Here is a 13,377-nt window from a genome sequence, read left to right on the forward strand (position 1 = left end):
TGTCTCCAACCAACTGACTCAACTGGTATCCAGAGAAGATTTTGTCAACTGGATATAATAGGTTTTCTATGTGTATCACTAGGTAGCAGCAGTGTTCAGCTACATGAAAGTCTAGTTAACAGACGCGTATGCGCATGTTCAGAGGATGGTTTTAGTAGTCAAAATGGAGACCGTGCTTGAGAAGTATAATACCGTTGTTCGTATTTTTCGAGCAAAAGTACTCAATGCAAAGGATATTCATAAAGAAACCTTTCCTGCTTATGGTGGGAAGTGTATTTCGTGTAAAGCGGTTTGCAGCATGGTCTAGAAACGTGGCAACATTTAGCTGATGACGAATAGTTTGAAACGGAGTTGCGGAAGTGGCTAAGACAACAGCCAAGAGACTTCTATGCTGCGGGTTTCGAAGCACTGGTAAAGAGATGTGGCAAGTGTATCAATGTTGGTAGAGGATATGTCGAGAAATAAATATTTTTTCCAGGTTCGAATATTATGTTTTACGTTTTATATCCATTTGGGACCTATTTACTGACTCTCTCTCGTACCTTCGTCGCACACTTCCAGATCTTATTCCGACCTCATAGTTCTAATACCGTCAAACATGAGGTCGTTCCATGTTTACAGCGACATCTCTTGAGGTGGTGAGTGTGTCCCTGAGCACAAAACTGATGGCGCCGGGATTCTCATACCCTCCCACCCCCTCATGCGTCATAGCTCTTGAAACGAGATAGGCGTAGGGAAAAGGCAATTAAATTTGAGTGACGTAACATCCACTCGGTCCCTGAAACATATTGTAACCATCCCCACCCCGATCAAGGCCACCCTCACAGTTTAGACTTCACGTAACCGTAAAAGTGCTATGAAGAGAGATAAAATGGCGACAAGCTTAGAATATTTTGTTATTCTTGTACCTTGTCTGCTAGCTTGCGATAGCAGAATTTCGAAATTCAAGCTATAGTGGGCGGTCATCACATTGGTCAACTGAACTATCATCGTGTCAAAAGAAAAGTGGCACAAAGTGCACGAAAGTGGCGACCGTTGTTTTCAAATTGCTGCAACCGATAAGTTTGTAGCTCGAATTAATATTTCGATACTATCACAAAAGTCAGCCACTAATATATAGTAAACCCTCGCTAATCCGGATTAATGGAGGGAGGTCATCCGGATTAATGAAACAATATATAGCCTTAAAAAACTTAGGAAACAAAGAATCGGAACATTTAATAATAGCAGCTAGTGCTGATGAAAATGGATAAAAAATATCATTTCAGCAATTCCCTCCTCTGTCAGAAGCTGAAATCAAGGGTCTCTTTCATCCATCTCAAGCCAGTCTTAGGTATTTTCTTGGGCGATTTCAATTTATCCAGGTGTCCTCAGCACAGTCTGAAAGTCCTCTTGCTCTAATCTCTCTTGCTCCTAAATCCCACGTGTCTTCTTAAGTATATACTCAACTGCGATATTTCGATCCGGATTAATTGAAACCGGATTGGCGAGAGTTTACTCTATTCATAATGGAAAAATTTGGGAGTAGGCTAACTAATTTAAATCGACGGGCAAGATTCATTATTGAGAATATAATAATCATTCAGTTAACCAACAAATTACCCATCTTTTAGGGACTCCACACATGGGCCCCGGCAGGAAGATAAAAGCCAGAAATTTTCCATTCCCCTTGATTTTTGGTGGAAAATATCAAAATTGAAATAAGAAAGACGGAAACATTCCAAATGATACTACGTAAATTAAAAATTGTTTAACGACAGGTTCTTCTTCAATTCTGAATGCTCTAGGGCGCTCAGAAAAACAGCTGGATTTGAGTATCTCATGGCGGTGACTATGAGAAAATATCGTCTTCCGGGGTGTAACGTCGTGTAGTTAGCGAAAAGCCGGAAGTTTATCGACTCCATCTTCAGGATCTACCCTGAAGATGTAGGTGATATTTTCCTCTGAAATGTCGGACTTCTTAGGAAGTACATGGCTCTTCAACCCAGAACAATGCCCTCTTCAGCATAAATAGTCTTAAACTGTTTAAACGTTCGTCTGTAAGCATATTTTATGGTTGCTCTGCCCCATCCGTCGTCCTGAAAAAGAATCCTGGCAGCACCCTTGAACCCAGAGGTTCGTTATCATGTTCATAATGGTCCGACTCTGGGTCCTATCCTGCGCCAAATAAACATAGTCTACTTTTACTTAAGTTCCATTTCAATAATAGCCTGCCCTCCACGCCGAGATCTTCTCCCTTCATATCATCCGACTAAAATTTTGTACGCATTTCTTATCTCTTTCATGTCTGCTTCACTTCAGATACTATTAAAGAAATACAATGTATATTTTCAAAGTAAATATCGTTTTCTGTAAGGGTGTGGCTCTTCGGGTTGCTTGGTAGTCGATGGTTACCACGAAGGGAGGGTGAATGAGCGAAGTTAGTGAGAGGAAGCTATTGAAATAGGCGCGTGAGGATGAAAACAGAGATGGATGAACGGATGGCGAGGAAAAGGGAAGAATGGATGTGACAGTAAGCTGAAACATGAAACAGTTGGCTACCAACAGCCGTAGAGTGGGCAGTGGGCCGCGTGCGTGCAGCAGACATGCTGTGAAATAGAGGCTGTGCTGCAATAACAGCTGCCCATCTTCAAGCGTTTGTCAGTGTACATCTACATTCAGTAAGTAATACTAGTTTACATATTGCGTTAGTCAGTGCATGTATTCCAGTGTCCGGAGATCGAATACTTTAAACACTCGTCGTGTTTTTTTAATAGTTGTAAACTACTTATGACGCCCCGTCGGTACAATTATAAAAGAACCCAGTTCGATACATAGTTCTTTTTGTATAACTGAGGTTCCCACTGCGGTAACTATGAAAATTATTGTCTTCTCGGACATGACGGCATGTAGTGTGGCAAATGTTTACGAATGTTTCGGAGGAGAGTACACCGAAAATAGAGCCGCAACGTCGATAAACATCTACTGGACTACACGGCGTCACATTCCAGCAGCCAGTAATCTTCATAATTGTTTTGTGAGATTTGAGGTTTTCAGGGCGGTAACTATGAACATGACTGTGATGCAGTATAGCCTGGTAAATTTTAGCTAAGTTTTGAAGCCTCATACTGCCTCCATCTTCAAGACCAAAGAATACTTTAAAGACGGAGATAATATATTCCTCCGAAATGTCGGAAAGCATCTACCAGAATACACGGCGTCAAATTCTAGAAGCCAGCAATTTTCACGGTGAAACGGTTAGCATTTCTTCTTTGTATTTGAAACGCCCCTGCTTCAAATCTAGGTCCGTAGGCCGTAGTTTTCCTCAGTCCACCCAGACGTTAAATTAGGCCTGGATCACTTCATTTCACATTCTTTTTCAGTTCGTTATGCACTGATGTTCGCACTATTCTACGCTACAGGCTTATAATATGGGTTATTGAAAACGTCGTTAAATAACCCATATTATAAGCCTGTAGCGTAGAATAGTGCGAACATCAGTGCATAACGAACTGAAAAAGAATGTGAAATGAAGTGATCCAGGCCTAATTTAACGTCTGGGTGGACTGAGGAAAACTACGGCCTACGGACCTAGATTTGAAGCAGGGGCGTTTCAAATACAAAGAAGAAATGCTAACCGTTTCACCGTGACATTCATTGATTCGTATTTGTGTAACGATAGAGCCGGGGTAGCTCAGTAGGTATAGTGATAAGGACACGGGCTGGACGACCGAGGAGTCTGGGTTCGATTCCCTATAGAGGCAAGAGATTTATCTCTTCTCCATAATGTTAAAGCATGCTTTGAGTCCCACCCCGCCTTCTATACAGTGGGTACAGGGGGCTGTTTCCCCGGGGGTAAAGCGGCAGGACCGTGAAGCTGATCACTCACCTGCATCTAATGACGAGGTTAAGAAAACATGCAGCTGTATCTCCACTCCCCATACGTCTTCATGGCGCGGTGTTTAATTAAATAAGCCCAGGTATAACTTTACCTTATGAATATTAGGCTGATTACTGCAATCGATTCAAACTGCACGTGTAACTCGTGTTAACCCAACGGAGCCGAGCCTTTATTGAGACATAACAGCCATGCAGCTCTTCAAGAAATTTCTAAACATTTTATAGAACCCGAAGATTGTTACCATGTTCAAAACAGCCTTATGCAGGTCCTTAGCCTGAGCCAGATGAACCCAGTGCATGTCGTCACTGTTTGAATATCACCCTCCTATCTACGTCTAGGTCTCGTCGCGATAGACAAATAGGTATAGCGACAGATTACGGGCCTAGGAATCGGGGTTCTATCTAGTGGCAGTAAACTTTTCTCAATAGTGTCCAGATGTATTCTGAGGCCCACTCTGCCTGCTATTTAACGGGTACAGGGGGCTCTTTCCTTGGAGAGAAAGCGACATGGACGTGAAGCTGCCCACTCAGCTCCATCTAGCGTCGAGATTAGGAATGGTGGAGCTATACCTTCACTCCCCATAGTCTTGTGGAGTAGTGCTTAATTACTATAGTACCTCAGATACACCTTTCGCATTAGTAAAAATTCGTTAATCACATCCTGCCAGTCGACACTATAGACATAATCACATCCTGCCAGTCGACACTATAGACATAATCTTGGCTACTGGAAGCGTAGTTCATTGAATCGTAAATAAATACAATTCTATTGTTCTTTCATTATTAGTAATATCACACGTAAAACGTCATAGATAGTGCATATCTACAGTAAAACTTGGTTATAGCAACATCGGTTTCTGCGACACCTTGTCTATTGCGTCACATATTCAATGGTACGAACTAATTCCTCATAAAGCAACTGTTTTTATACCTTGCTTAGTACGACATGCACAAATGCATCAACCTCGTATGTAACGTCATTTTCATTCCTGAATTTCTCTGATATGGACATTGAAAGTAATTTAGAAAGTGTGTATTGGGCAAGTAACAGGAAACAGATGAAGATAACTGATTACTGTACTCGTATCTAGGTACAGTAAGGCACAACAATTGATGTAATCTACTGTAATTTGGTGAGTAGGCCTACCTTTAATATACAGTATTAGTGCGGTGTGTATTGTCAGTGAAAAGCGCTGTAATATGTCTTTGATATTACACATTTGGGCAATTCCACGTTAATGTTACGTTAGTCTGTACTTAACTACGTATTTCACTAAAAAATGCAACATTTTAACTCGGTTTTTGGTAGATTTTTACGTGACTAACATAAGGCTACTGTGGAAGTGCCCATTTCGGTTACGACGACATTCGTTTATAACGACACTATTTTTAGGTCCCTTTGATGACGTTATAACCAAGTTCTACTGTATTTCTCTATGGCTTTACATCCCTTGTGTGCCTTGGTTGCTTTTTCAGTTTCTTAATCTACACACAGTTGGTAGGACTCCTTGAACGGGGGATCAGCCCGTCGCAAGGCCACTACCTACACACAGAAAAACACAAACACAGAATAAATGCAAACAGACATCCATGTCTTGAGTTGCATTCGAACTCACGATCCCAGTGTTCGACAGAGAGAAGACTTCATGCCTTAGACCGCGTGGTCATTAGTCGGTCGACAGTGCATGTAGGGACTTTAATAATACATATGTCAGTGATGCAAGCAGGAGCCACTGAAATCCAAAACAATAGCCATGACCCTCATTAATCCGCCGATACGGACGTAGAGGCTCTTTTTGTTCCGTTCAACCACTAAAAAGAAATATGAGATATTAGTTAGATGTACTCCTGTGTGTCGGAGTTTTTTTTCTTTGTTTTTTTTTACAGAAGGGCGCGCGAGAGATACGGTGATATACTTTGTCGGCCGTTCTCAGAATTTTAGACCAAACTGGCGTTTATCTTGTTATTATATTTGAATCAGCTCGCTACTTACCTAACGACTGATCTTCAGATGTGTAAAACTGTTGTATTTGAGGTTCTCACGGCTATGAATAATACAACCATCTGTAACGAACGCCGCGTAGTTCGAAGACAGCCCAACGTTTCAATGAAACATACTGCCTCCATCTTCAGGGTCGAGAGTAAGCCAAACTACCTGAGCTCCGCTTGCCACAATTTTCTGCTGTTTTTTTGCTTGGCTTACTATTCGACCCTGAAGGTGCAGGTGATATGTCCCTCTGAAACGTCGGATTCCCTTCCGAACTACACGGCTTCACAGCACAGAAAACCGTACTCTTTGAAATAAGAAGTTTTTCGTAAATAACATGTAGCTAAGGGTGTGGAAGGAGGACCTCTTGTCCTATGTGAAGGTACTATCCCACCATTCGCGTTGAGAGAAAGAGAGAAATTATGAAACCCATCCCTTACGATTGCCGGTAACACAGCCAAAATTCGAGCCGGATCAACCCGAAACGTCAGCAATGCACTCCACAACTACATGGTGCCATTACCCAGAACCGGGATACACATGAGCACCGAAATGCTGGGAAAGCCTTAAGCCTTCTGAAACCACGTATTTCAACACAAATAATGGCACCACCAAAATTTGCAACTGCATAACTAATTAAACCAAATCATATGAGCCGGCATACGAAACTATAATTGAAACTTTGTCTCTGACATTAAGGGAGGAACATAGATTGAGGGTGTTTGAGAACAGGGTGTGGAGAATATTTGGACCGAAGAAGGATGAAGTGACAGGAGGTTGGAGAAAACTGCATAATGAGGAGCTTCATAACTTGTACTCTTCTCCAAGTATAATTAGAATGATCAAGTCAAGGAGGATGAGATAAGCATTTTATGTAACACGCATGGGGGAGAAGATGAATGCCTATAGGATTCTGGTTGGAAAGCCAGAAAGAAGACCTAGACGTTGGTGGAAGGATAATATTAAAACAGATCTTAGCGAGACTGGATCGGGTGGTATGGATTGGATTGATCTGGCTCAGGATAGGGACCGGTGGAGAGCTCTTGTAAACACTATAATGGGCTTTCGGGTTCCATGAAATGTTGGAAAATTCTAGAGTAGCAGCACAGCTTACGTCTTCTCAAGGAAGGCTCAGCTCCATGAAGTTAGTTAGTTATATGAGCCAACGGATTCAATTCATGCAACCAACACAGCCACCACTAAACAAACCAAACTAAGCAAAAGCACCGGCCAGCAGACCAACTTGCAATCAAAGATCTTCCACAAGCAGTGCACACGCATTCAGCTGTTGAAGAATGTCCTGCTGTAATGGAACTCAATGTTCAGCAACTTGCCTGCAAAGGCTCACCCATTTTGAGCCGGTTTAATCCAGTTCACGCCTTAAAAGCTCACTTCGTTTTGATCATTCAAAGTATTATCAGTGATAAATCCATACACGTTTGTTTCTTCCATGGTCTTTGTCCAAAAAATTTCAAACCAATTGTGTACACTCATGATTGTTAGTTTTTGGGCATTGTCTATCATCCGGTATTCTAAAAAGCACACAAGAACACGTTTCGTCGGAGACACCTACTGTGTTGTCTCCGTTGGAGAGAGCTAATCTCAGTCGGTGGACAACCCATGTCAGTATAACAACAGCTATGAACACACCCGAGATCAGGCTTTATCAATAGGAGATAACAGGAAAATGTACAATCTCCCATTGACAAAGACTGGTCTCAGGTGTTTACGTAGCCATAGTGATACTGACATAAGCTGTCCAGTGACTGAGGTTAGCTTTTTAACAGACCCAACAGAGTAGGTGTGTTATATTTATTGTTGTTGCTTTGTTAATATGTCCGATCAATCTTGATTTCATTATTAAGGCAGCAGAGTTTGTGAAGTGCGAACCATGGCGTTTCTCGTTATACCTGTTTCAGTTTCAAATATTCTCTTGAGAATTTTTGTTTCATGTATATACTTCGTTAGCTTATATTCTTGGATGTTAAGGGACTAGTAGTACAGAATTGTATTCTGATATTTACGAGAATCTAAGCTGACTGAGAGTATATCTCTTCTGATATTACACGTACTTAGAAATGCTGAAGTGCTGTTGCGCTTCAAGTACAGCTTACTGTTTCTTTTCTGCTCTCTGCGGTTCTCTTTTTTTATTGTTGTTTTGTTCCACAAAAAGAAAAGAACACGCAATAAATCGGCCCCAGTAAATTCAGCAACCTTTCAGCCAAAGTTATCGAACCAGAAACTGGGGCCCTCTCAATTTTATAACGATTAAAATTTGTATGCGCTTTAGACTGAAGTGTATAGAGCCGAGACAGCGCAATTGGTATAGCGACTGGTTACGGGTTGGACGACTAAGTGGTCGGAGTTCGAATCTTGGTGGGGGCAAGAACCTTCACTCCTCCAAGTCGTCCAGACCGGCTTTGGGGCCCAACCAGCCTCCTATGCAATGGTTAACGGGGGCTCTTTCGCCGGAAGTAAAGCGGTCGGGGCGTCAAGCTGACCACTCACTTCCAGCGAGTGCCGAGGTAAAGAAAAATTGAGTCTGTTCAACCAGTCCCCCTACGTCATCATGGCGTTGTGCTTAATTAGTTAAGCACAGGGACAACTCGACTATTACTTTTGCTTTAGCCTCAAGTGCATGAATTGAAAGCATAATGATATCATGTCCGTCCGCCCTTTTGTTCATATATTCCATTTCAAAATTACACACTGGTCTTCGATAAAATGTTACATTGAAAGCTGATACTAGAACCCTCTGTCAGCAAACAAAAGCTCTAGCCAATATTTGGAATGGCAAATATTCTGTCACATTCCCGTTTCTGCTGTCGATATTACTATATTAATTGTCGGTCGTACGAAAGTCTTCCCTAGTGTGGCTCATTTTGCGTGTGATAGCTTTTCTATTTTCATACCTTAAAATATATCGCGAACTCCTTAATAATATAATGGGCGCACCCACATGTCAACAGGGAATTCCCCGAGGCCTGTAACGTTAGCTGACGAACTTTAGACATACTCTGAGGACAAAGTTTATTGTATTCAGTTTGCTCGTTTTGAAACTTATTTTCAAGATGAACTTATAAAAATCTTATTCCCAAACGGTGGAATACGGATTTTTACAATTAGGAAGAAAATATTTTAAAAGCTAAATTTTTAAGAACATGATGGGGGAAATTCATTTTAAAATTATAACCAACTGCAACTAAATTTATGAAGGGCCTAAACTTTTCTGCATAAAATTATTCGGGAAGACAACGTGAGGTAAAGGTAAAAAGATAAATTTATCCCTGTAACAGGCCGTGGAGGCCCACAGGGTTTTAAAACGTCGAGGCTCCTAAATTTTCTAGACAGTCGGCTCACAGATGGCGATGAGGTTGTCAGCCTTACACGCCGGCTGCACCTTTACCCACAGGAAGTTTCTTGGTACTCATTTCTGTTAGCAGCTGAATCGACCCCGGGCAATAGTGCGGCTGGGAGGAGAGGTCAATTGAAAAATCTAATGACCTCATCGAGAATCGAACCCGTGACCTTCTGGCTTGCAGCATAGTACCTCAACCACCTACGCTACCAACGTGAGAGAGACTGAAAATAAAATTATCTGTTTTCATGCCTATGAAAGAACATATTTTTGATTGTGTCTTCGACTGTTATTTTGACTTTAAATGATAAGCTGTAAAGATTATCATGGGGTGAGTGAGGAAAGATTGTGATATTGCCTGCCTGTATTCAGTAGGATAATCCAGTTAAGGCTGCGCGCTCAGCAATACTACTAGCACACCGGAGAGTCTCTTTTTGTCCGAAGTCTACTTGGTGTCTGTCTCATGTCCTAACGCCCACTCGAGGGTAAAATACTTATTTGGTATTCTGTACGCTTATCTTTCACGCGGAGAAGTGTCAGGAACCTAGAGGCAGCACGCACTCTTTCGTTAATTTATATGGTAGAGACTTGCATGATGAAGTCTTCTAGTCCCCAAAACTTGGTTTAGAAAAGCGGCTTCCTACAGCTTTTAGTTCCACCTGATGCGAGGCTGACTTTCTGAAGGAGCGTCTGTGATTTCATTCCGTCTCTACGGCAAATTCCTGCTTCCGTGCACCAGTTCGTAGTTCATACTGTTGCATCTCTTAACCTTGAGTAAGGAGTGTGAAACATTACAGATTGCTTGAGACAAACGGCGCGTATGTTACTTGCAAAAGGCCCATCGAAATTTCGAAGGAAATATCTGCAATAAAAATGTTTTACCAAAATACCTAACCTCAATAACATGAAACGTTTAAAAAAAGTGAATAATATTCATACGTATAAACTATGTGTATTGTAACGTATTTGCTCTATGCAGGAACTGTTGAGCCACAGAGGCCACGGGGAACGCGCGCAACGGGAGCTTTGCGGATTGTATCGGCGCGTTGCTAGGCGACAGCTCTATGAACGCTTGGATTGTCCAACAGTGAGTAGGGGTCACGTGACCTTTGCGTTTCCGCAAGTGACATCACATACACCCCACCTAGCTGGTTGCTACGCAACGCTCGGTAAACGCTCTTCCACGCTAGGCTGTGACGTCACGCAACAGTGAAGCGAGCTGCGTTTTCCGCTTGTCCGATTGAGAGTTCATAGGAGAAATGGAATTCCTAAGAGTCGGAGTATTGACCCTCCAAAAAGTCCTCATTAGATCCGTAATGACTTATGCTAGTCCCGCCTGGGAATTTGGGGCAAATTATATAACAAAATTATGCAGACAACAAGCAGCAGTCATACAAAACCATGATAATGAGACTGTTCGCAATATTGGACAAGGCAAAGCCCGACATAGAAAGTATGAGAGGCTTAAACTTGGCGGCGGTCAGGCATACGACCGTTCAAGTGACTAGACTACCATTGTGGCGAATACTACTAGAAATAGGGCACAGTCTGCTGTACTGAGTCTGGACTGACAAGAGGCCTTGTATATGTATATTGTACAAAGAAGTAAATATTAAGAGTAAACTTATAAATAAATTACATACTGACAATGAACTTAATACTACCGACTATGACTGACAAATGACAGACCTGACCTCTCGTTGGAGAGGGCGCCCCACATGGACAGGACAGTAACTTTCTTACAAGAAGAAACATCTGGTCATGAGTCCCAGCCGGGGCTCGACACCAAGACAGACAGACTGACTGACCGTCAGTTGCAATGTGACTTTGACTTTGACTTTGAGTTGAAGAGTCGAGTCGGAGCTAGTTGCGCGTTATGGGAGAAGCATGCAGAGTACAGAAGAATATAGGAGGTCTGCCTGTGAAAATCTAAGGTGTGACTAGAAGATTTTATGTGTGATAATCAGTGATAATGAGTGATAGCTGATAAGTCAACCAGTTAAGAATTATTGTGTGACTTCAACAATTTATATGCGCTATTGTCCAGCGAGATTTGTAGTGTGTAATTCAGTGAGACTTGTAAAGCTCCTGTGTTATCAGTATGTGGAAACTACTGCAGATAAACTGAGAAGATTAGTGTATAGTAATTGTAAATTGTGTAAACCCGCAATAGTGTTAGTGTAGTTACAACTAGTAAATATTAAAATAAACCAGTTACTAAACCAAACCGCGTCTCCAGTCGTCCAAACACGTTACATTGGTGTCAGAAGTGGGATTGGATTGATCGAATTACTGGATTGAATATTGCAGTAGAAATTATACCGCCACACTATGGAAGGGGAACAAAGGTTGGAGCTCCTGAAAGCCATGCAAGAAGCGATGGAAACACGTAAAGGTTCTTTAGCCTCTAAAATGGACGCCAACCAAGCAGGAATGAAGGCCATGCAGGAACAGATGGACGCCAACCAGGAACAGGCAGACGCCAATATGAAAACCAACCAAGAAATTGCAGCCAGAATGGAGGCCAAGATGGGCAAATTTAAAGGACATGAAAGAAGAAATGCTGGCCAGGATAAAAGCCATGACAAAGGACAATAATGAGAAGTTCGAGGTCCTTCAAGGCACTCTTGTTACCCGGATCGATGCCAACCAAGAAGAGTTTAAAATCACAGTAAATGCCCTCCAAGAGAAGATGGATGCCTGGATAGCAAACATGAGGTATGAACAAAAAGATAAAACGGCCTGCCAAAAAGCAACTGAGACCAATCCAGAGAAAATGGAGCCAAGTCCAGAAAAGATGGAGTCCGGAGCAGAGCATCGGGAGGTCCCTAAGGAAGAGGCCGCAGTGGAAACTTCTGGAGCAATGAAGAAGCGGCATTGGGGCCAGAATCTAGCTGCAGTTACTAGACCCGTCGGAGGTGGTGAAGATAGTTTCAAGTTGGCTCTCGTTGTTCGAACAGACTTGAAGATGGAAAAGGGAAAAGCAGCAGCTCAGTGTTCCCATGCAGCAGTCATGGCATACGAACAGGCCTTGCACCTCCAACCCACCATTCTCAAACTATGGAAAGCATGTGGGCAGGCCAAGCTAGTGCTCAAAGTGGAAACAGAATGTGAGTTACTGGAACTTGCCCACAAGGCTCGCAGCCAGGGGCTCATCACAAGTCTTGTATGTGATACTGGACTCACCCAGGTAGATCCAGGCTCCAAAACTGTGCTGGGGATTGGCCCTGGACCTGTCAACCTTGTGGACACAGTCTCTGGACATCTGAAGTTGTTTTGAGGAAGAGAATGTGTCATGTGTGAACTCATGTATGGAATCAAAAAGACTGGAAAATAGAGTTATCAGTGTGAGTAACAAGAAAGTATTTCTTCTGTGTGCTACCATTTAGTGCATAGACACCCATGCTGGACAGTGTGCAAGACAATTTTGAGTTGCATAAACATTACTTACTGTCTTACTGATAGTTTAATGCAATGACAGCAGTAACTTGAATTACCAAAATTATTACTAGCATAATGCCAGTTGGTCAGCTCTGTTCATTGGACAGCCTTCAGAGGCTCTATGCACCTGCTAGTCTTGGCCAGGAAATTATGTAGGTCATGTGCAGGAAGGTGAGACAGACAAGCTGAGACCTAGGAAAAGAAGAATAGGTGATGCATTGTTAGGCTATTCGGGACAAATGAGAGAGCAATGTTACATGTACACCCATTGCTAGGCAAGGAATGGTAAACAAGTTACTGCGAAGACGAACTCTCGATAAACAGTAGATTGCTAGGTTACCCAACAATAGAGGAGGTTTCTGTGTTGTCCGTTCCTCGCAGCAGTAGAAACAGAGGAGGTTATGCAGCCCGTTGCCATGCAATGCCTCCGTAAACAATGTCCAACCTCAACAGTAGAGCAAGCTGTGTTTTCCATATGCCCGGCAGTTGGAGTAGGATCAGTGACATCACACATCAACAGTCGGTGGCCGTTACGTGACATGTGTTCCATGCATGTCCGTCAGCTGCGCATGTGCGGTGACACCCTAGAGCAACAGTGGGTAGGGGTCACGTGATATATGTTTACTGTTGGGCGATGTCCGTTCCACGGCTATATATGTGATTAGAATTCTTGAGCTGGTAGAGAAAAATAGTAGTGGCGGAGTCACGCAAA

The 13,377-nt window shown here is 42.5% G+C and overlaps 2 protein-coding genes across 3 annotated transcripts in view; both read left to right on the plus strand.

Annotated features, from left to right (window-relative positions):
* Nucleotides 1-2,546: 2,546 nt before the first annotated feature.
* LOC111870413 (LHFPL tetraspan subfamily member 2 protein) overlaps nt 2,547-13,377 on the plus strand; it is a 48,063-nt gene continuing 37,232 nt past the window's right edge. For both annotated transcript variants that reach the window (XM_023862691.2, XM_023862692.2), the window contains exon 1: nt 2,547-2,660. The gene's annotated coding sequence lies outside the window, so the exon portion shown is untranslated. The remainder of the gene's footprint in view (nt 2,661-13,377) is intronic.
* Nucleotides 11,773-12,504, plus strand: LOC111870416 (probable peptidyl-tRNA hydrolase 2). The gene has a single exon (XM_023862696.1). It carries the CDS (start codon nt 11,773-11,775, stop codon nt 12,502-12,504), a length of 732 nt encoding a protein of 243 aa, XP_023718464.1.

This window comes from Cryptotermes secundus, unplaced genomic scaffold, assembly GCF_002891405.2.
Source record: "Cryptotermes secundus unplaced genomic scaffold, Csec_1.0 scaffold1260, whole genome shotgun sequence".
NCBI classification, from domain to species: domain Eukaryota; kingdom Metazoa; phylum Arthropoda; class Insecta; order Blattodea; family Kalotermitidae; genus Cryptotermes; species Cryptotermes secundus.

Excerpts from the sequence above, each read along its gene's own strand:
- LOC111870416 (XM_023862696.1), top strand. The coding sequence starts at position 11,773 with ATGAAAGAAGAAATGCTGGCCAGGATAAAAGCCATGACAAAGGACAAT.